We start from the raw sequence: 20,659 nt of genomic DNA, 5'->3' as shown, positions 1-20,659 counted from the left end.
GTATAGTGTCCTAGGTATGGCTCTCAGATGTCCACCTTAAAGCTAAGGTTGTGATGATATATATATTTTGACTCGGGTGGAGCCTGATATAACTTCCACCAGGGCTCATTTGACAACAGTCGTAGTTGCATACGCGCATCTGGAAATAATTAGGTTAGATGCGAGGTTATCGAACCATAGCGGCTACAGTACTTGAAATTCTTAGAAAAGAACAGATTGGAGATACGCGCGAAGGAATTTGTATGTGTGAAGAAATGTATTTGTATTGATGACCTCGATCCCGAGGTACCCTACCCTGAATGGGTAGCCAGAACGCCAACCAGACCCGACAAGCCCCAGGAGCGCCTCGCTAAAAAAGGACCCAAAGAAAGCAGAATAAAAGACACAGTACCCAGCAGGAACGCTAGGAGAAAAGTCTGCAGGAGGAACCCCACTGCGACGTGCAGGCCTCTCAAGCAACCATGGTATCGACGTCGCCGTTATTGGCCATCACAGTGTCGCCGGAACCATTCTGGCTGTTTCCATTGTTGGCCGCGTCATTACTGGTGTTACTGGACTGGTTATTATCGTTGTCGCCGAGCAGGCCGATGTCCAGCTTATCTGGGATATCCTTCTTAGCATCGCGGGCCTTGTGTTCGGCAAAGGCACGAAGCTTGACGAGATTGCGCAGGCGCGCTTCTTTACGAGCGCCCTGGTTTTGGAGGATGGCCTCGTTGACTCGCTGTGCGATGTCTTTACGGAGGCTGGGATCTAGGAGGGAGGCCAGGGATGGGGATAGGTTGTCGCTGGGGAAGATCAGTAGAGCAAGCGTCCGCTCCAAGTCCTCAAGGAACTGTGGGTTGGTCGGGGCCCGAGGTGCTAGCTGCGTGGTTGCAAACTCTAGGGCGGGACTGATGTCGCCATCTGGAGTGGACGTGCAGGTGCGGATTAGTTCTACCAGTTGCAGGCGCAGGAGAGCGAAATGCAATGCCGGGTTTTCATCGAGGATCTGGTCAATCTGGTTAGCTGATGCGCTTGAAATGCGTATGATGTGTGCAAAGCAGATTGAAGGCAATGGTTGTTGTTCATACTGAGGACTGAAGATGTTTGACTATCCGCAACTCCCCGAAGGGTGTAATAGGAGTGGTGCATGAAACTTTGAATAATCATAACAACGGAGGGGTGGAGGTGGTGAGAATTGTGCGATGGTGGAGCAGATTCTTACCTGAGGGTTCAGCTCGTTGATCTTCTCAATGGCTGCCTGGATGTTGCCCGAGTGGATGAAGGTCCGAATCTCAACACGTTCCTGAATCGACTCCAGATCGGTCCGCAGTTGGATATTGGCCTCGACAGCGAATTTACTCGCAGCAGCAGGGTAGCCATTGGTGATGAGGTAGTCCATGACCAGATAATTGATGTCACTAGAGCTTGGTATTAGCAGCTGTTGCAGATGACCAAGTCAAGTTGATAATAGGCAGTAGATGTGACGAAGGGGTCAGGTAGACAAGTTAATGTGTTTCTCCTCATAATATTTCAGAGAGATTCCCAACTTGAGTTTAAGATCATCATTGTGACGGCAAAGCCGAGGGGGGAGGAATGGGAAAAGGCGGGTAGACGGGCGGGCGACTCACGTTTTGGACGGCTTGACCTCGTCGACCTTCCGCTCGAACTGGTGCCATGTTGGCGTAGCAGTTGAGGGAGTACGAGACATCTGTGCAGTGTTGTGTTAAAAAACCCTCAGCATCTCACGGGTGTCAACACGCCGAGCAGCATACAAGATTAGCGGAGGACATGGTGTGGTACACTACCACCGTGTGGCAGGAATTGTAAAGAAATCAGCTATGTGACAAGCTGAAGGGCGGCCCGAGAGACGACAGCCATGGAGGAAAGGCAGAACGCTTGGTGGGAGAAGAAGCCCTGGAGAGGAGAAGTGAGAAGAGAAGAGGAAGTTGGGAAACGCGGAAGAAAGAAAATGACTTCAGTGATTATGTCAGCCACAAGCGAAACCCGGGTCACGCGCTAAGCCCAATTGATCGCAACTGAGACGAGCCCCAGCAAGAGATAACGACCACCATACCCGCTCAAGTCCAAAGGTCCATATTTTCCCGAGTATCTGTGTCCGGGTGCCATGGTGTGAGGCTCCTCTGACGGTGAAAATGGAGTCGACATCGCCGTTCTATTCCCTCGTCCCGGAGGTCAAGTACTCTCCGCCATGGCAGGACTTGAGCATCATTGGCATTGCTGGGAGCTCCGGCTCCGGCAAAACGTCAGTGGCTATGGAGATTGTCAAGTCGCTGAATCTGCCTTGGGTGGTGATTCTCGTCATGGTATGTATACCAGAGATATTTGATCATGCTAGTAGCTTCTAACATCCAAGCGCCCAACAGGATTCGTTCTACAAGACCTTGACTCCCGAGGAACATAGCAAGGCTCATGCAAATGAATACGACTTTGACTGCCCAGAGTCAATTGATTTTGACCTTCTGGTCGATACTCTTAAAGATCTCAAACAAGGGTAATCTTCTTTATCAGTTTATGTTTCATTTTTGACCGTCTCTGACCGGGAATGTGCTTAAAGCAAGAAGGCGCATATTCCGGTCTACTCGTTTGCCGATCACCAGCGGCAAACCCAGACGACCACCCTTTATTCTCCTCGAGTACTTATTCTCGAGGGAATTCTGGCTCTCCACGATCCTAGAATTTTGAATCTACTCGATGTCAAGGTATAGTAGAACCACTTACTGCGAGGCCTGGCCATTATAGCTGATAGTCTTTCTAGATCTTTGTTGAAGCTGACATGGATGTCTGCTTGGGACGCAGAGGTTGGAGATCATTCTTTCCATTTGTACAAGAGTTTGTTACTGACGCCTGGCCATATTTCAGTCCTCCGCGACGTCCGCGAACGTGGTCGAGACATCGAGGGCATTATCAAGCAATGGTTCACCTTTGTCAAGCCCTCTTACACCAGATTTGTCGAACCTCAGCGACAGATTTCCGGTATCCTTTCAACTCTCGGCTCTTTTTAGCTGCATATGACCTGACGTTAATCCCAGACATCATCATTCCTCGTGGTATTGAAAATATCACCGCTATTGGTAAGCTGTTTATTTTGAAGTCCTCCAGCCAGCCCCGCAGATACTAATCTTTTACAGACATGGTCGTGAAGCACATCCAGCGCAAGCTGCAGGATAAGTCAGAGAAGCATACGGAGGCTCTCCGGAAGCTTGGTCTCTTGGCCGCCAAGGTCGAACTGCCGGCCAACGTGCATGTTATGCCCTCGACACCGCAGTTTGTGGGAATGAACACCGTTCTCCAAGATCCAGCGACGGAACATGTTGACTTTGTCTTCTACTTTGATCGACTTGCCTCGATTCTCATTGAGAAGTTCGTCCCCATCCCCTCCCACTTGGCACCAATCCTAACTGCTGACTTTGAATGATCCTACAGAGCCCTGGATATGACAACATATGTCCAGACCACCGTGGAAACACCACAAGGCAATAAGTACATGGGCCTCAACCCGAAGGGCGCTGTATCTGCAGTTGCCATCTTACGTGGAGGTTCATGCTTGGAAACCGCCCTGAAGCGGACCATCCCAGATTGCATCACTGGTCGTCTCCTGATCCAGACTGATGAAAATAGCTGCGAGCCAGAGCTGCACTACCTCAAGCTTCCTCCCCAACTCGAGGAGCATTCCATGGTCATGCTCTTGGATCCGCAGATGGCCAGTGGAGGAGCAGCCTTGATGGCCGTCCGTGTCTTGATTGACCACGGCGTGCAGGAAGATAAGATTGTCTTCGTCACATGTGCTGCAGGTGAAACTGGAATCAAGCGTCTGGTTGCAGTCTTCCCTAAGATCAGCGTCATTGTTGGTCGTATCGAGTCGGATGGGGAGCCACGCTGGATGGAGAAGCGTTATTTCGGATGCTAGACTGTCATCTTGGCGCCTTTTATCTCATATTTCCTTCTTCGTGGTAAATACCGACTTTGCTATAGTCAATGAAGTACATACATTTTATGACCTTCTGGAATTTCTCGATGAGGGGCCGGGAATTATTTACTGGCAGTAGGCAAAAGCCTAATCGTAGAGCCTACACTCTAATTGAGCAGTCTAGTCCACTGTCTTGAGCAATAACAAGCCAGATATGACGGAGTAAGTCAATAGCGAGCAGAGTGTCCTGCCCGCCTGGTAAAGCATTAGCTAATCAAATGAGGCTCGAGTGATTTTGGGACAAAACTCACGTGCCAGCACACCGCCCCTCAAAATACGGGCAGAAAAAAGAAATTTGTCCGCATTTCGCGCCGGACAGATCATTTCTTCTGTGTAACGATCGCCCTCTAGAGTTCTATCAGCTGGTTGCATTTTGTCAATCAAAATTCTGGTTGCATTGTTGTACACAGCTATCATTCAAAATGGCTGGCCAGGACAAGAAGAAGTCTAAGAAGGCCGGAGCCAGAGGCGAATCTGGCCCGGTGATCAGTACGTGCTGCTCTAAATGAACAAGAGAAACCACACAGGCGCAATGATCACTGACTGAATAAAATAAATAGCTGATCCCCGTTTCGCCAATATCCAAACCGATCCTCGTTATCGCCTGCCGAGCAAGCGTCAGACTCATGTCAAACTCGACAAGCGCTTTGCGCACATGCTTGATGATAAGGACTTCTCCCGCAATGCTGCCGTTGATCGATATGGTCGCAAACTCGCAAAGGACGATACCAAGAAACAGCTCAAGAAGTTCTACCGCTTGGAAGACGACGACGAAGACGAGGAGGACGAGGAGGACGTGAGCGCTGATGACGACGACGAGGTGCAAAAAGAGTTGAAGCGTGTGGAAGAACGTTCATACGACCCTGCTAGAGATGGCGGTTTCACAGACTCATCATCCGAAGAGAGCTCCAGTGACGAGGAGGAAGACGACGAAGTCGAGAATGAGGACGACGAGGTCGAGTTCCCAGACAAACAGCAAGCCAATGTGCCGCTCGGAGAGGTCACGAACCGCATTGCAGTCGTCAACTTGGATTGGGACAACATTCGAGCCGAGGACTTGATGGCTTGTTTCTCCAGTTTCCTACCAGCCGGTGGCCGTGTCCAGAATGTTACTGTTTACCCCAGTGAATTCGGAAAGGAGCGCATGGAGAAGGAAGAGATTGAAGGTCCCCCAAGAGAGATTTTTGCCTCTGCCAACGGAGGTGCAACGGGTGAGGACGAGGACGAGGAACTTGATTCCGAAGAAGAAGAGGAGGAGATCAAGAAGTCTCTGCTCAAGGCCGACACCGGCGAAGAATTCAACTCTACTAAACTGCGGCAATACCAGCTGGAGCGATTGCGCTACTTCTACGCTATCCTTACATTCTCAAATAAGGAGTGTGCCAAGCACGTTTACGACCTCGTGGATGGCGCCGAGTACCTTTCTAGCGCCAACTTCTTCGACCTCCGCTTCGTTCCTGACGATACCGATTTCTCCGATGACAAGCCTCGCGATTCATGCTCTCGAATCCCCGATGGTTACAAGCCGAATGAATTCGTGACGGACGCTTTGCAACACAGTAAGGTCAAGTTGACCTGGGATGCGGACGACAAGTCACGAAAGGAGGCCCAGGCTCGGGCATTCCGCGGTTCTCGGAAAGAAATCGACGAGAACGACCTGAAGGCCTATCTGGGCAGCGACAGCTCCGACAGCGAGGATGAGGAAGATGGCGGTGTGGAAGTGGTCGATAACACTGCAAACGAAGGCACAACTGTCAAGCTTTCCAAGAAGGAGGCCGAGAGACAACGCATGCGTGCATTGCTAGGTCTGAGCACCGAGCCTACTCCTTCTTCCAAGTCGGCTGGTCCCGTCGGTGAGATGGAGGTTACCTTCACGTCTGGTCTCGCCGGTGGCCGTGGCAAGGATAGCGGTATCTTCGAGAATGAGCCTCAAATTGAGGAGACAGCCCTCGAGCGTTATGTTCGGAAGGAGCGCGAACGCAAGAAGCGCCGCAAGGAAAAGCGCCAGGCTGAGAAACGGGGCGAGGATCCTGAAGCCAAGGAGGCGGAAGGTGATTCTGGTGCTGAGAACGAACCCAACCCAGCCGAGAACGCGGAAGAAGACTTGGGCTTCAACGATCCATTCTTCGACGACCCTAGTGGCAAGGCTACGGCTGCAGCTCGTCGTAAGGAGGAGAAGCGCAAGAAGCGCGAGGAACGTGCTGCGGAGGAAGCCGCCTCCGCTGCCCAACGTGCCGAGCTGGAGCTACTGCTTGTGGACGATGAAAAGGCCAAGATCCAGCACTTTGACATGAACGAGATCACAAAGGCAGAGAAACAGGCCCGACGGAAGGGCAAGGGCAAGGGCAAGAACAAGAACAAGGAGGTTGCAGTCGTGGACGATTTCAATGTCAATGTCAACGATCCCCGATTCTCCAGCCTGTTTGATAGTCACGAGTTTGCCATTGACCCGACCAACCCCCGGTTCAAGGCCACCTCCGGCATGAAGGCCCTCCTGGACGAGGGTCGTAAGCGCCGACGCACCGGAGAGGACGAGCCAGAGGCACCAACGGACAACCGGGATCGATCGAAGAAGCCCAAGAAGTCCTCTAAGGAATCTGAAGTGGATGACTTGAAGCAATTGGCTGACAAGGTCAAGCGGCGGTCCAAGGCATGAAGAATAAAAAGCTCCTGTTGTTTTAATAGTTTAGTCTCTAGCGGCATGATGAACCCACCATAGATCTTCATATCATTCGTATCTCATCTATATTTTGAATCATACCTTCCACATGTCATATGAGCTCGACACCGACATCTCGGACAGGGGAGTTGCATGTATCGATAAATAGATTCACAGCTAGTGAGAGCTGCTCACCGAGTCGTTCAGCATCGCAGGCGACTGCAGTGTTACCTTTCTCTCTAAGCTTGAGGCTGAGATCATGTGGCAGGCCCGCTGTCCGCTCTTCACCGCCCTTTCCCATCTTTCGACTCTCCACCCTTTCTTGATCCCACCACTCCCCACTCCTCCTCCCTCTTCAAGATCTCCTCAAGACGTCCCGTCTCTGAGTTGTTTTTCTTTTGCCTGACCTCTCCGTTGCCTGTGGGGTCCTCGCCTACCAATTCCTACCCCATTGATATCTCCCCAGACGCCCCACTGCCTGCAGCCCATCCCACTTTCTCTTCTCCAACTCTCCCCCTCCATCGAAACTCGATCACACTTCAGATCTCCCCCGCCATCTCTTGAGGATGGTCCCTGTCCGGTGGAATTAGGTCATGGGTAGATGCAGTCTAGATCCATCTAGCTGTCTCCTACCCATCGTTACACTGCGTTTCCTGTCTAGACCGTTCTCATCTTCCCTGCACTTCCGAGTACCTCTCTAACGGCGTCCTTGCACCCCCCGGGTGGTTTCACCATGTTGGGCCGACTACTCAGCACCGCTGCCTCGAGCCTCAATCCGGCGGCATACTCCTCACGAAATCATGGAACTCCTCTCGAATCGGTGACCGAGGAGGAACACACCTCCGGTCTCCTCTTCCCCGACGCTAGTCTCCTCCGCCGTTCCAACACCCACACGTATCCATTGCAGACTACCTTCCATTCCCCCAATGCCTCTACAGCCGGGGCTTATGATGACCGTGGAGGTTTAGAGCTGGACGCCATCAAAGATTTCCGGGTAATCGTGGCTCAGAACGCTCTCGGTGACCGTGATGCGTGCGTCCTGCTAGACACACGTGCCTCTGCCGACCAACCCCCCACCGGCCTTGGAATCGACGCACAAGGTCTTGACCAGCCCGGTGCGCGCCATTCACGAACTGTATCCAGTCTCACTCGCGGTTCCCGCCGAACATTCCTCGCCCAATCCTCCGTCGTCGAATCAAGCCCGCTCTCCACAGCTGCCGACGCACGACGCTCAACACCGGCAAGCCCCGGCGCTTTCTCGCGAGCCCGAGGCCGCAGCTCCACACTGGCACCAGCAGGAACGTGGCACGAACCTGGAGTCACACGTCATGGTTCTGATTCCAACGACACTGGCCTGCTCAACTGCATTTTCGGCAGTAGTGCTTTCAGCTACCGTGGATCCTCAACTAAAATGCACATCATATCAGCAGATGATGAACCAGGAATGATAACAAGCTCCTCTCCAGCCGTTCGAAGTCCATTGGCACGTGCATACACTACCGGGAGCCCTTCGGGGCTGATGGGCCCTCCCCGAGTGCAGGAGGGGAAGCCACCTGCAAAGGTCACGGTTCTTGTGACTCGCATGTTTAGTGTCAATCTCCCAGAAGGAGCCGAAGCATCCGCCGAACGGAACGATTACGCCAACGCCATCTACCAGGAGTCTCTTCCTGAGATGGGCTTCCCTTTCCCAGACGTATCGAAGCGAAAAAAGATCAAGGAGAAGAAGACACCCATGTATGCGGTTGCCATCACGATCCAAATCCCTCTGCTGGCCCGAAATTCCGGACGACCAGTATCCCGCTTCAGCACCCTTGGTCCCGATTCACCTAGAGTCGGTCTGTCGAGCTCCCTGGACTCGGATTATCGCTGGCCTGGCGCCTTTCTTGACGACAGCTTGTCCGCGGCTTCCCCCCAGCCAGCTTGGACGAGCGGCTAGACCTTCTGGTCGATCACTGGGATGTCATCACCCGTACATTATCCCATCTGGAGAGGCTTGCTCGGAATGAGATTCTTTTCCTCCTTAAGAAGGTGGATTCTCTATCTGGGGCCCACCCAAAACCCGTCAAGCCCCCGAATATGCAGAGGACGAACCAAACCATTGTTCATCTGCCCGCTAACATACTGTCCGTGAACTCCAAGCTCAAGGAGGAGGCAATCCGCAGTTCTCGTCGAATCAGTCTGGCTCTTCAAACCCCCTACGTCCTAACTGGTCAAAGCCGGTGGGGAGTGTGGCGAGAGGAAGGACGTTCTATTGTCCGTGGCCTAGGCGACAAGGATTCAAATTTCTTTTTCCTTGTACTGCTAACTGCGTTCCTGGGTAACCACACAGAGTGGCTCAATGTCCTTGGGCCAGAATGGTACCGTCGCCGTCATAGTCAGCAGCAAAAGGCTCAACAAGATAGTGAACCCGTCTTGACCCGCCGCACTGTCATCGTCTGTCCAGATAAGATGACTGCCCGTCGCCTGATTTTCCTACTCTCCGCATTCCTTCCATCCAAGCAGCGCCTAGAGCCTCTGCCATCGCCCATGCGACCCGGTACCTCGGCATCAATGCGTGCCATCTCCCAGAGCCCACCGGCCGTGCCGGTCCTTCGTCAAGAGTCACTTCGCAGAGCGATTGAACGACGTGCCCGTGCTCAACGATTGATGTCGGGTGAGAGCGATCACCACAGACGCACTGTTAGCATGTCGTCCCAAGACACCGCACAGCGTCTCTCAGATGTGGCTGACCAAGCTACTCCTGTACCATCTACCGCCGCGGCTCGACGAGGATCAGATGCTCGTTCGATCAAGACCTTGAGTACCACTATCCAACCGAAGGACATTCGGGCACAGAACACCAGTGGTGCCACGACCTCGATGACCACACAGAGTAGCACGGTTCCCGTACCTCACTTTGCCTCTCAGCAAACCCGTTCCAGCCAGGGAGGATCTGACCTCAGTGCGGTAGATACCAATGAGAGCCTGGCGTCGGAGACCTTGCTGAAGAGCCTGCAACGAAGTGACAGCTCAGTCTTGAGCGGAAATGGCAGCCTTCCTTCTGGTGGAGGACGATGGGGTGGTATCTTCTCTGGACTCTGGAGCTCCCGGCAGGAGTTGTCCACCGATGGGACTGATTACTATTCCCCAGCCGACGCCCGCAAAAGATCTGTGTCTACCATCGCCGGTCCACCCCCACGAGCCCCGCCAACTCTGTCCCAGATGGTGAAAGAAGTCGCCGAGACGGAAGCAAAACACCGCCCCGAAGCTTCGCAAAGTGGGAATATCTCTATTCCAGCCACTACCGATAGCGCCGAGGACGATTCTCCCGAACCATCCTCGTTTACGAGTCAGGTCCGCGAGTCTCCCCTGAAGCTTTCCGTTCGTGCAGATGAGGGTGTTGTTGACGTTGACCTCCCCCTCCCTGGCTTCCTCTCTCTTTCATCATCTGGAGACTCCACCATCGCCTCCCCCAGGAAGACTCGAGCGTCGGTCACGAGCATGGATGCTATGGCTTCTACCCATAGCAGTGGTTCTGGGTTCCACAGTACCACGAAAGAAGCGGACGGCCCCAGCACTCATGTTGCTGGTTGGCTCAAGCTTTTCCATGAAGACTTCTCGCTTCAAGCGGTCAGACCGTACGCCGCCGTCGAGGCCGACATCAAGCGAGCCATGCGGGCGGAGCCTACTCCGTATATCCCGATGACTCCTGATGCCGAAGGCACGGAGAGGTGGGTGGACGTGGCGACCACCTTGATCGCCGATACCCGAACCTCGACGGTCAAGCGTCTCCGCTTGAGGCGGAAGGTCATAGTGGGGGATCCCTATGGGCAGAGTCATACCCCGCCATCGCCCGTCAACGCTGTGTACCCGAGCAGCTCTCGCACTTCTGGAGGAGGCGCAAGCTCCGCCTCTCACTTCACCAGTCTCTTCACTGGTCAAGGCAGGTCTCCCGATGTCAACTTCTCCGAGACACAGGATGTCGAGGAGAAGTTCATCGAGGAGCCTGTCATGGACCTCGATGGGATCCTGGTGGATGCCGTGGAGAGGGTGCTCGGGCACAGCGGCCACTCCTCGCTCGCGCATTCCCGCGCCCCGTCTCCCTCGCGCGCTCGGCGTGGCGAAGACAAAGGCCAGACAACTCCTCGGGGGGAAGAGGCCCCACCAGTCGAGGTACCTCGTTCAGAGTGCCGAAAGATGGTGCTTGGGGCCCTCGAGGAAGTTGTCCGGTCTGTCACCGCCGAGCACTGTCGCGAGGACGTAGACGGTGGCCTGGGGATTGCCGACCGAGAGCGGCGAAGGGCTTTGGCAGGGGCTGACAACACCCTGCGCCAGGGGATTCGGCGATGGCTGTTGGAGCTGGAGGACTGCTGGTGATCTCGCACCGAGATCTCATTTGTGGCAGTGCTGTGTTCACTCTCTCCTTTCTTGTGAGAGTCGGTCCGTTTAGAGTAGATTCACATGTCTCCATATGTGTTTCACTCATATTTCTTTCATTTTGCATTTGCGTTTTTTGTTTGATTATGATACCCATGGTTCAATTTGAGGCCTAGCTATGCCTCACTCATTATTTTCAGAGATTCGTCTTTGATGTTTTAATAATTCCATTTGCAATTTGTATCTCATAAGCAGTCTAATCCTCTATGTTAAAATCCTAGTTCATCCATATAAACGTAGTTCCTCATTTACTGTCCAATATAGACGACCTCGACATCATGGCCTTCCACTTCAACGGTCTTACCGTCCGAACCACTAGTCAATCGAAGAGTCTTCAGAACCTCGCCTGTTTGACCCGGATTCACAACCTCAACAGTAGTCCCAGTAGGCAGAGTACCATTGACCAACAATTGAATTCCCTCCAACGCATCATCCTCTGGCGCCTTGAGCTTAGGATTCGTCACAGTCACCGACCCGGGACGAACCAGGATAGGCATCGTATCAAAGTCATGAGTCTCAGTATACCACTGTCCACCCTCATACGACTTGGAATGATCAAACCAAGAAACCCACTTCCCAGCCCCCTCCTCCTCAGTCTTAGGCACGTAGAACGTAATCTCCCCGTCCTCAGAGAAGACCGGCGCAACCAACAAATTCGGTCCAAACATATACTGCGTATCAATAGCATACGTGTTCAAATCCGCAGGGAACTCCAGGAAAAGCGCCCTCATGAGCGGCGTCCCGTCGCGATGGCCACGCAGCGCTTCAGCCAGGATATACGGCGTAAGAAGGATCTTGCGCTTCACGCAGTCACGCAGCACAGCCGAGCAGTCTTCACCGTAGATCCAGGGGACGCGGAACGAAGAGGATCCGTGGAGACGCGAGTGCGAGGATAACAGTCCGAATTGCACCCAGCGCTTGTACAGCGCCGGTGGCGGGGTTCCTTCGAATCCGCCGATATCAGAGGCCCAGAAGATATACCCGCAGAGCATGAGACTGAGTCCGCCGCGGAGGGACTCGGCCATTGCTTCGAAGGTGCTTTCGCAGTCGCCGCCCCAGTGCACGGGGTAGGCTTGTCCGCCTGGTGCGGTGCTGCGGGCGAAGAGGAGGCCTTGGTTGGGGCCAACGCGGTTGTTGAGGGTTTCGTAGACGATGCGGTTGTATAGGAGGGCGTAGTAGTTGTGCATGCGTTCTGGGTCGGCGTTGTCGTGGTATTTAATGCCCTTTACGGGAATGCGTTCGGCGAAGTCGGTTTTGAAGCTGTCAACGCCCATTTCCATTAGGCGTTCTAGGTGGCTGCTGTACCAGGTGCAGGCGGCTGGGTTGGTGAAGTCGACGACGGCCATGCCGGCTTGCCAGAAGTCCCATTGCCAGACGGAGCCATCGGTGCGCTGGAAGAAGGGTTAGAACTGTGGATTTTGGAGATTTGGGTGCGAGGAAGGGCTAGGGTTGTAGCTGACCTTGATGAAGTATCCGTTCTTCTTGCCTTCTTCGAAGAGAGGTGAGGCTTGGCCGACGTAGGGGTTTATCCACACGCTAATGCGTAGACCACGTTCCTTCAGGCGCTTGAGGTATCCGATTGCGTCGGGGAACATCTCCTCGTCGAATTGGAAATCGCACCACTGGTAGGACTTCATCCAGAAGCAGTCGAAGTGGAAGACACCCAGAGGGATGTCACGGTCCCGGAATCCATCCAGGAAGCCTGTCACTGTCTGCTCGTCGTAGTTGGTCGTAAAGCTAGTCGTCAGCCAGAGATTGTAGCTCCAAGATGGGACCAGACCAGGTCGGCCCGTGAGAGTAGTGTATCTCCGCAAGACATCCTTGGGCGAGTCACCATAGACGATGAAGTATTCGATCTCTTCGCCTGGAACGGAGATATTGACTCGCGTAGTCCGCTCAGACTGCACCTCCAAACTAATCTTGCCGGGGTGATTGACAAACACACCGTATCCCTTGGAAGACATGTAGAACGGGATATTCTTGTATGCCAGCTCAGAGCTAGTGCCGCCATCCTCATTCCACATATCGACCGTCTGCCCATTCTTAACGAACGGACCGAACCGCTCACCCAGACCATACACCTTCTCGCCAACACCGAGATCGAGCTCTGCGAGCATGTATCCCTGCTTCTCGGCGTAGATACCGTCCTCGTAGCGGTGCTTCTCGGTGCGCTGGTCTGCGACGTAGCCGATTGAGCGCCATGAGTGGCCGGTGAGTTTCTTACCGGTTGGGGAGCGGAAGACGAAGTCGAGCTCGTTGGCCGCGGTGTTGACGTCCAGGGCTAGGGGTCCGCTGGTGTAGTTGAGCTTGTTGGCAGTCTTGTCGTGGGTGATGCTGGTGTGGCCGGAGGTAGTGTTGAGCTTGTAGTGTGGCCCATTGTCAACTTGTCCTGCCCTGCTGGGAGTTAGTCCCGTTTGAACAGACGAACAAATTGTACGAGGTCTCACCAGTGGACGAGCTTGACGCCGATGATTCCTTCCTGGGGCGAGGTCACTTGCGCCGAGACGGTAGCTATGTACTGGTCAGCATTTTTGGAAGTTTGAACAAAAACTCATGGTAGTCCATATTACTTACGCGAATTCAAAGTGTCACCACGGTGTTTCTGGAGCTTGTTCAGAAGTAGGTGAACTGTCTCGTTCTCGGTACGCAGTCGTTCGATGTTGCTCATCCACTCAATGCGAACGCCTTCCTACAAGTTCAGCAGTCAGCATTTTCCCCCCGAATTTGGATCATGGCTCTGCAATTGATTTTTACATACCCGAAGGCACCACATTCCCTCTGTGAACTTCATCTTTTCTCAATGGCCGTTACAGCAGCTCGTAATTGCCTAACAAGTATAGTGCCGCAGGTATATCCCCGCACGAGTAGCTCCAAGGGTATTGATTTCCCTCAACAACTCTTGCAAGCAAGACAAGAGAAAAAGAACAATAATGAAAAGAGAAGCAAGATGAGGGGTATAGCTCCATTTTCAACCTTTGTCGGCCATTTCGGATTCCCATATTCGACACGGAATCCCGTCCGACATGGCCAGATGGCGTGTGTAACTGGCCTGACTCCGCTGTGCTGTTTTGCTGGTCGCAGCGGGGCAGTCCACAATTTCTCGGGGACTGTACGGAGTAAAGAGTTGGAGGAGTGCAGCTTGACTGTGGAGAGTCCACCAACCAGCGTGGAGATGTCAATCCCGGCTGATTTACGGGAGATTCGGCTAAATTGCTACTTGGCGCTTCGGATGCCGTGCCACGCTGTTAGCCAGGTTAGTCTTAGCGTGACTTTTTATCAATTAATGACTACTATAGAGCAGAGGTACCTATAGTTAAATAAGGAATGATCAGGTAATGGTCATCTCCTAAGGTTGGAAGTCTGCTTTTTGTTTAGTTGCAGTCACATGATCCTGCCTATTTAGACCCTCCAATCTCTCGTGAGATCTTAGCTTCATCAACAATCACTATCGTCAATGTCTTCCTGACCTACCATACCAATACTTTTCTCCACGGAAATTACCATTACCATCCTGGACAAACCTACTTCCAATGACCGTCGGTTTATATATCCTACCGCCTAGGTCCTTTCTCGTAAAAAATGGCTTGCCCCCCTCTCTAAGCTTCATCACATATGTAGTCTTGTTTGAATGTAACTAGTTAGGTTCATCTAAAATAATTGAATTGTCCGGCACAGCCGTCGAAGCTATGTAAGAGCCAGGTAAAATACCATTCAACCCCTCAATGACCATAGTATCTCTTGATCCGGGGTTTCCCCGGTTTGCGGGGAGGCGCGTCAAGCTCTTCAAATCAAAGGACGCAAACTCCCACTCCGCGGGCTACTCTTGTAGCTAAGACTCTCGCCCCGAGCGCGGGCCCGCGCAATCTCCGGCGACATCAGCCCGTCCCGAGTATCCCGCGACTCTCGGGTCACTCGAGACGGCAAGCCGGGAGGAGGCGAGATGTGGTGACTGACCACGCTGGCGGGGAGCTCTAAGGAAGGAATTGATGCGTCCATGAGGTGTGCCGTAGTGGGTTCGACCTTGGTTGAGACCGGGCGGACATGGGATTCGCTGTAGAATTGCTCTAACTGCGCAGCGTCGTTGCAGAACTCCACCATGCTGTTGAGAATGTGCTCGGGGGCCCGGTAGAGATTTGCCGAGTCAATTTCCTTTGATCCGGGCTGTGGAAGAGGACTACCGACATCGTGGACAGGTCGGGTAAGTGGCGACAGGCGTGGTGAGATGCGATCTAGGACGTCGTGCGTCGTGGTGCGCCCGCGGTAGTCCTGCCGATTGTGATTCTCGTAACGGCCTGCATCTCGGCTAGCCACGCTACGCGTGCTTACGAGTCGATTCGCAAGCAGCAAGTAATGGCCCTCGTTGGTGATCTGGGCGATGAGACTGCCCGTCCGATGGATGAACTGCGGGTATTTGTAGTCTGGTTTGCCCCAGGAGTATGAGACCTCCACGTCCGCAGGGAACGCGGTGCCTGCTTCAAAATCCAATACAAAGTCAAATTTCCGCAGAAGGGCTTTCTGGTAGTACAGATTGTCTGGTGGCCCCGGTTGCGCGAATGATGCATTATTGAAGACGGTGTGAACGGGGCCCTTGGGAGGAGGCACTTTCAGCTTGATCTCGAATGGCTTGCGGAAGGGTTGGGTCCTGTCAATGGCGCATCCTTCCGCGATTGGCACTTGAACCAACTTGAGACCGAATTTCTCAGCAGTCGAAGCCCAAGAGTGGACAGTATCTTCGATCAGCTTCGGGGTCGTATTCATCCAGCTGAGCTCAATGTGGAAGCAATTCTCGGGATTGTGCAGTCGATCATAATGGAGATCAATGACTTCTGGGCGATTCGATCGTTTCCGATTGTCCACATCGTATTTGAGGGATTTAGACAGCATGATGGCAACTTTGTTCTTGACCTTGGACGGGGTATTTGGCGTTTGCGGTACCCGATCCTCGGTGCTGTCTGAACGAGTGTGGAAACTAGACGGAGAGTCCTTCACATTTCCAATCGCAGGTGTCGACGGCATCGACTTGTCGGCTCGGAGTTGAGGGAACCAGCCACCGCGAGATTCCGGGCGGGTCACTCGATATTCGGCAGAAATCTGGTAGAAATAGTTTCCATCGCGGAAATTGTGGCGTTTCTCTACATGCTGGAACAGACCGTGCTTCATCAACTCCTTGCCAAAACCAACTGCTTCTTCGCGGGTGTCGATATCGCGGAAGGTCTGTAGCAACCAAGTTGTGAATTCAAAGCCGATGAAGCAATTATAATGCAGCCGCCAATGCCACCTTCTGTCCATCATTCGCACGCCCTTGTCGCCCTGGATTATTTGTGCAAAGCTGGACAAGTTGATGCTAGACCGCTCTAGCAGTTCCGATTCAGGTAGAAGCTGAGCGGGCGGGTTATCAAGTCCAGGATCCGTAAGCAACAGTCGATCAAGCTCTGCAGCGACCACCTCTGACGGGTTTCGTGTTTGATACATGATATTGAGTGGATTCGCGTCCGTCTTCTTGGTCGAAGTTTCGAATCGCTTCTCCTCGGGTGACACATACTTGTGCCGCTGCCAGATATGGGTGAGCTGGCTGATTCCAATTAGGTGAATTTCTTCCTCGTTGTCTTCGTTGAAAGAGTGCAGGTGACGCCGGGAATTGGTATGCAGATGCATTGGGATCAAAACGTAGCGAACCCGCCAAAAGTGGAGCTGCTGTGCCGGATTGTGGAGGTAGTCACGGTGACCTGCCACGTAATTGTCCGCATAGTTCCAGTTGTATTCCTCTGCGGTCGGGTCCAGCTTTATGTCTTTGATCTCGTACTCTGGACTCAAGATAGTTCTCATGGCAGGTTGATAAAGCGTGAAGTTCGATCGCTTCGGGAAAGCGAGTGTTGCGGCTGCTTGATGTGTAAAGCGTGTCACCTCAATCTCCCCACCATCAATGCAGATAAGACGATGGATTGCATTTCCTTTGGACAGGAACACTGTCTCGCCATCTCGTTCAAGACCTCGTGTATCAAACACATTCAAGGACTCGAGAGCAGGTCGCGCGGATACCTCAGCCACGGTCTTGCCAACAATAATCTGGAAGCCATGAGAAAGCCGAAGAGAAATCATCTCCCGCAATAGAACACCGCGAGTCTTTGGAGACTCGAAAACGTCCGTGTCGTCGTTGGGGAAGACACGATAAGGGGTTTGTAAGTAGTCGGAAGCAAGTTCAGCCGCTGTGGGAAACTCCTCGGTAGTCAACGGCAACACTGCTGGAGACTTCAAGCTCTTCCATTTAACCACAGCCACGTGCGGAGGTCGTGGATAGGCATGTTGCCAACGACCAAACCAGCTTGTGTCACGAAGGACGTCCTTGGGTGTGTTGCATGGATTGACAGATCGAACCCAGGGAGACAAGGCTTTGCTGGGTGAGGCTCGTATCGACCCATCATGAGAGCTGTGATTGACAGTGATCTCAATTCTATGATCCTGAGACCGGATTGGGCCTTCCTCGCGGACTTCATCGTTGAAATGAACCTCGGCAGCCGATGTGGACAATGAGCCCTGTGGTGCTCCACGATCTGACTGTTCCGTTACTTCAGAAGGCTTCTTAACCGGTGGCTTGATGGAAATCGGCTTGGAGGGAGTTGGACGAGGCTCCTGATGGAGCTTTGGAGGCGTAGATGGTCGTGAGGATACATCGACGATGGTTGGGATCGACGCAGTCTCCGAAGGACTCAGGGACGTAATGCTTCTAGTATCAGAAAAGGTGCTGGAAGGGCCTCTTTGGTTGGACATGGGCCCCGCGCTAGCATGCTCGACATGGACGCCTGTACTGGCTTGGGCTCTTGGCGGGGTGGCACTGAGACCACGAAGAGCAAAGCTGATTGTTCGTGAGATTCTCGACGGAGGTCTTATGGCTGTCGGAGGCTTCAATGCTGGTTTGGTGGGCGATGGACTTTTTGTAGAGACGGGACTTTTGGGCGTAGTGACAGACGATGCATCAATTCTTCGAGGTCCACTCGCTCGCGTGATTTGATTGTTCTCATTCGCATTCGACTCATGCTCGCGTAGACGCGAGATAGATCGCGCTGAGATCCGTTCATGTACTCCGGCAACTTGGACCTCAGGCTCACTGAGGCGCTTACTTTTAGGCCTCGGTGGTTGTCGTCGTTTTGGCGTCGCCGAGAAAACATTGTCATCATACTGATCCATCCAAGCCATAACAGATTTGCGTGATTTTTGCGGACCTTTAATCTGCAACTCACTTGGATCAGTAATGTTTTCCAGGAATGAGGATGGTTCTGGTCGCAGGCTGTCACTGTACTGGATTTTCAGAGACGAAGAATTCGCGAAACGCGCTCTTGGAGCAGCACGAGCAGGATTGGTGGTGCCGACCCAGGATCCACGACGTCTGTGCATGTCACGTCCTTCAAGGAGATATGGAATGGAAATGTTTGATTGTTCGCTTTCCATGACTCCCATCATTTGAATCTCATACATGCGCACACGCGGTGTGAACGCTTTGGATGGCCGAGTGACTGTGAATGGAATGGGTGCATTGGGGTCATTCTTCAGTATCCGTCGAGCTTCTCGGTAGGTTTCAGGGTTCCAGTATGATATATCAAGCCAATGAGGAATTCCATAGCTCCAGTCCCTCGATCGAAGATTCCCTCGCTCTCGCATACGGGTGGCGGAGAGATAAGATCCGGGCGACAGATAGGACGATCTGCTGACCAAGCTGGATATGGAATGGTGAATTTCCGGCGACATATTATTTCTGGGGATCTCGCTTGTTGTGGGCAAGGAGCTGGAATGTCTTTCTACCGGCTCTCGATATTTGAAGAGAGGGACTGAGTGAAGAGGCATGGGGCTCAAACAGACTAGATCAATAGCTATGCCGCGATTTGCCAAGGCCTCCGTCGTGGAAGCAAGGGAATCATAGGACACTTCAAATACACCACTACCGGGCGTGATGACAATGATAGATGTACCTGTGTGCACCATGTCCCGATCAATATGATCATAAGCCAGGTGGGCGGAGGCAAGATGGATAGCCTCTAGAATATTACCTCGCAGGGCTGAACTGGGACGCCCCGCGATGGTCGCGGTATGCGGCTTGGCCGAGAACTTGATACCGCTTCCAGCAGCAACCTCCAGGTCATCTGTTTTCAAGATAGAGACATCTCTGAGAAATGTTCGAAAGTTCTTTTTCAGCTCATCCAGGATCGTCGTCCAGTGACCGCTTGCCATATCATTCACCACAACGCGATAAAAGTCTCGAGTCGGGACCTGATTCGGACCGGAACTATTTCTCAGGTTCCCGCTGTTGAGTTTGGACAAACCAGGATGGGCAGACGCATCGTACTCGACGCGTGTGAACAGCACAATAGTGACCAAATGCTTGACGTCAGAGTTGACCCATCGTTTGAAGAGCTCTGGTAAGAAGCCATTGATGACTCGGCTGAACAGAATATCCCCGGATCCCTCAGAGTCGAAGTCCCACATCTCTCGAGACATTTGGATGAACAAGACATACTTGGCCGACTCGCTACGAAAGACGGGGATGGTATTAGGCGCAAAATGGCCAGAAAGGACCTTCTTCTCTCGAATGAAGATGTTCTTGACGGTCGCTTTGATACTGCCCATGAACATGATCTTTTGCCCCTTGTAGACAATCTTATCCACGAGCTCCGACTCAACCAATCGCCACATGTCCGAACGAACCATGTACTGATCACGAAAAGCGATATCCACATGAGATGCGGCGCAACTCTTCCGATCGACGATTGAAAGATGCACTTGGGTGCGATTCTTAAAGCCAAAGATATTGGCGACGCTGCTCGTCACTGAAATCTCCAGTTTGGGATGTCGCGTTCTGATGTCTTGTGGTAACGGCTTGACCACGAACAAGCATCGACTTTGAAGCGGGGTCTTGAATTTGGAGCTGCTGTCGCTTTTGGATGCCGCGTTCAGATCGTTATGGCTGTCGCGAGCTGTCTTGACAGTGGAATCCGGCTTCAAACTGGAATGGATGGGGTCACCAGTCGCGCGAACAGGCAGGATCTCCACAATATCGCCAACTTGAATTCCACTTTCGCCGAATGCCGAGGGATTGAGCAGGAGCTCCTCTCGAGAGAACATCTCGTCGTGAACCCATAGTGTGCATTGCCGCCGGGCCAAGCTGGTCGACATCCGGACAATGCGTTCGTCCGGCGTGGGGCCGTGGTCGCGATGCGATGCTTCCATTGAGTGGGCCGTTGAAAGGGTCTCCAAGCTTGCGGCGCTCACCTGCCGCAAGTGGGACCGCCGCATGGGCCCACGCAGAGACATCTTTCAGCTTCACTGCATCGCCGAGGGCGAATTGGGAGCTTCTTTGGGGATTGTTTCGGCTTCGACATTGGGGGCAGCAGGTGGATCCTGAGGACCTCCGATAAGATACGGTTGATCACGTGTGTGTCACGTTACTTTCTTGTTGCCTTAAGGTGTCGACCGACCGAGTTACTCAGGAGCTTGGCAGAATTAATTACATTGTAGGCCACGGGATGAATTGTCTGTTGGAGGGTTATTGTTCTGTTCGGAATTGTTAAATACCTATTCTTACTATTTGAAGCAGAGCAGGCACACCGGGGCTTGGATGTGCT

General features: G+C 52.9%; 7 protein-coding genes across 7 annotated transcripts; 3 read left to right on the top strand and 4 right to left on the bottom strand.

Moving 5' to 3' along the window:
• Positions 1 to 451: 451 nt before the first annotated feature.
• N7496_006016 (glucose-induced degradation complex GID8) lies at positions 452 to 1,772 on the bottom strand (the record flags this gene model as incomplete). Its single annotated transcript, XM_056698945.1, has 4 exons — positions 452 to 988; positions 1,205 to 1,400; positions 1,611 to 1,690; positions 1,755 to 1,772. The coding sequence occupies 4 exons, from the start codon at positions 1,770 to 1,772 to the stop codon at positions 452 to 454; spliced, it is 831 nt and encodes a 276-aa protein (XP_056554358.1).
• Positions 1,773 to 2,135: 363 nt separating this feature from the next.
• On the top strand, positions 2,136 to 3,910 carry N7496_006015 (uridine kinase family protein; the record flags this gene model as incomplete). The annotated part of the gene is made up of 8 exons (XM_056698944.1): positions 2,136 to 2,306; positions 2,367 to 2,494; positions 2,558 to 2,702; positions 2,759 to 2,801; positions 2,863 to 2,976; positions 3,033 to 3,074; positions 3,132 to 3,363; positions 3,427 to 3,910. The coding sequence occupies 8 exons, from the start codon at positions 2,136 to 2,138 to the stop codon at positions 3,908 to 3,910; spliced, it is 1,359 nt and encodes a 452-aa protein (XP_056554357.1).
• Positions 3,911 to 4,392: 482 nt separating this feature from the next.
• N7496_006014 (pre-rRNA-processing protein ESF1) lies at positions 4,393 to 6,626 on the top strand (the record flags this gene model as incomplete). The annotated part of the gene is made up of 2 exons (XM_056698943.1): positions 4,393 to 4,459; positions 4,531 to 6,626. 2 exons carry the CDS (start codon positions 4,393 to 4,395, stop codon positions 6,624 to 6,626), a joined length of 2,163 nt encoding a protein of 720 aa, XP_056554356.1.
• A 115-nt stretch (positions 6,627 to 6,741) lies between these two features.
• On the bottom strand, positions 6,742 to 6,930 carry N7496_006013 (uncharacterized protein; the record flags this gene model as incomplete). The annotated part of the gene is made up of 1 exon (XM_056698942.1): positions 6,742 to 6,930. One exon carries the CDS (start codon positions 6,928 to 6,930, stop codon positions 6,742 to 6,744), a length of 189 nt encoding a protein of 62 aa, XP_056554355.1.
• Positions 6,931 to 7,362: 432 nt separating this feature from the next.
• N7496_006012 (uncharacterized protein) lies at positions 7,363 to 10,985 on the top strand (the record flags this gene model as incomplete). Its single annotated transcript, XM_056698941.1, has 2 exons — positions 7,363 to 8,460; positions 8,523 to 10,985. 2 exons carry the CDS (start codon positions 7,363 to 7,365, stop codon positions 10,983 to 10,985), a joined length of 3,561 nt encoding a protein of 1,186 aa, XP_056554354.1.
• A 308-nt stretch (positions 10,986 to 11,293) lies between these two features.
• On the bottom strand, positions 11,294 to 13,836 carry N7496_006011 (putative sugar hydrolase; the record flags this gene model as incomplete). Its single annotated transcript, XM_056698940.1, has 5 exons — positions 11,294 to 12,436; positions 12,506 to 13,439; positions 13,493 to 13,556; positions 13,620 to 13,734; positions 13,804 to 13,836. The coding sequence occupies 5 exons, from the start codon at positions 13,834 to 13,836 to the stop codon at positions 11,294 to 11,296; spliced, it is 2,289 nt and encodes a 762-aa protein (XP_056554353.1).
• Positions 13,837 to 14,828: 992 nt separating this feature from the next.
• Positions 14,829 to 20,348, bottom strand: iml1 (GTPase-activating protein IML1; the record flags this gene model as incomplete). The annotated part of the gene is made up of 1 exon (XM_056698939.1): positions 14,829 to 20,348. One exon carries the CDS (start codon positions 20,346 to 20,348, stop codon positions 14,829 to 14,831), a length of 5,520 nt encoding a protein of 1,839 aa, XP_056554352.1.
• Between the last annotated feature and the right edge of the window lie 311 nt (positions 20,349 to 20,659).

Source organism: Penicillium cataractarum (assembly GCF_028827025.1).
Source record: "Penicillium cataractarum strain IBT 29864 chromosome Unknown utg000005l, whole genome shotgun sequence".
NCBI classification, from domain to species: domain Eukaryota; kingdom Fungi; phylum Ascomycota; class Eurotiomycetes; order Eurotiales; family Aspergillaceae; genus Penicillium; species Penicillium cataractarum.
This window is presented reverse-complemented; position numbering and strand designations above follow the sequence as displayed.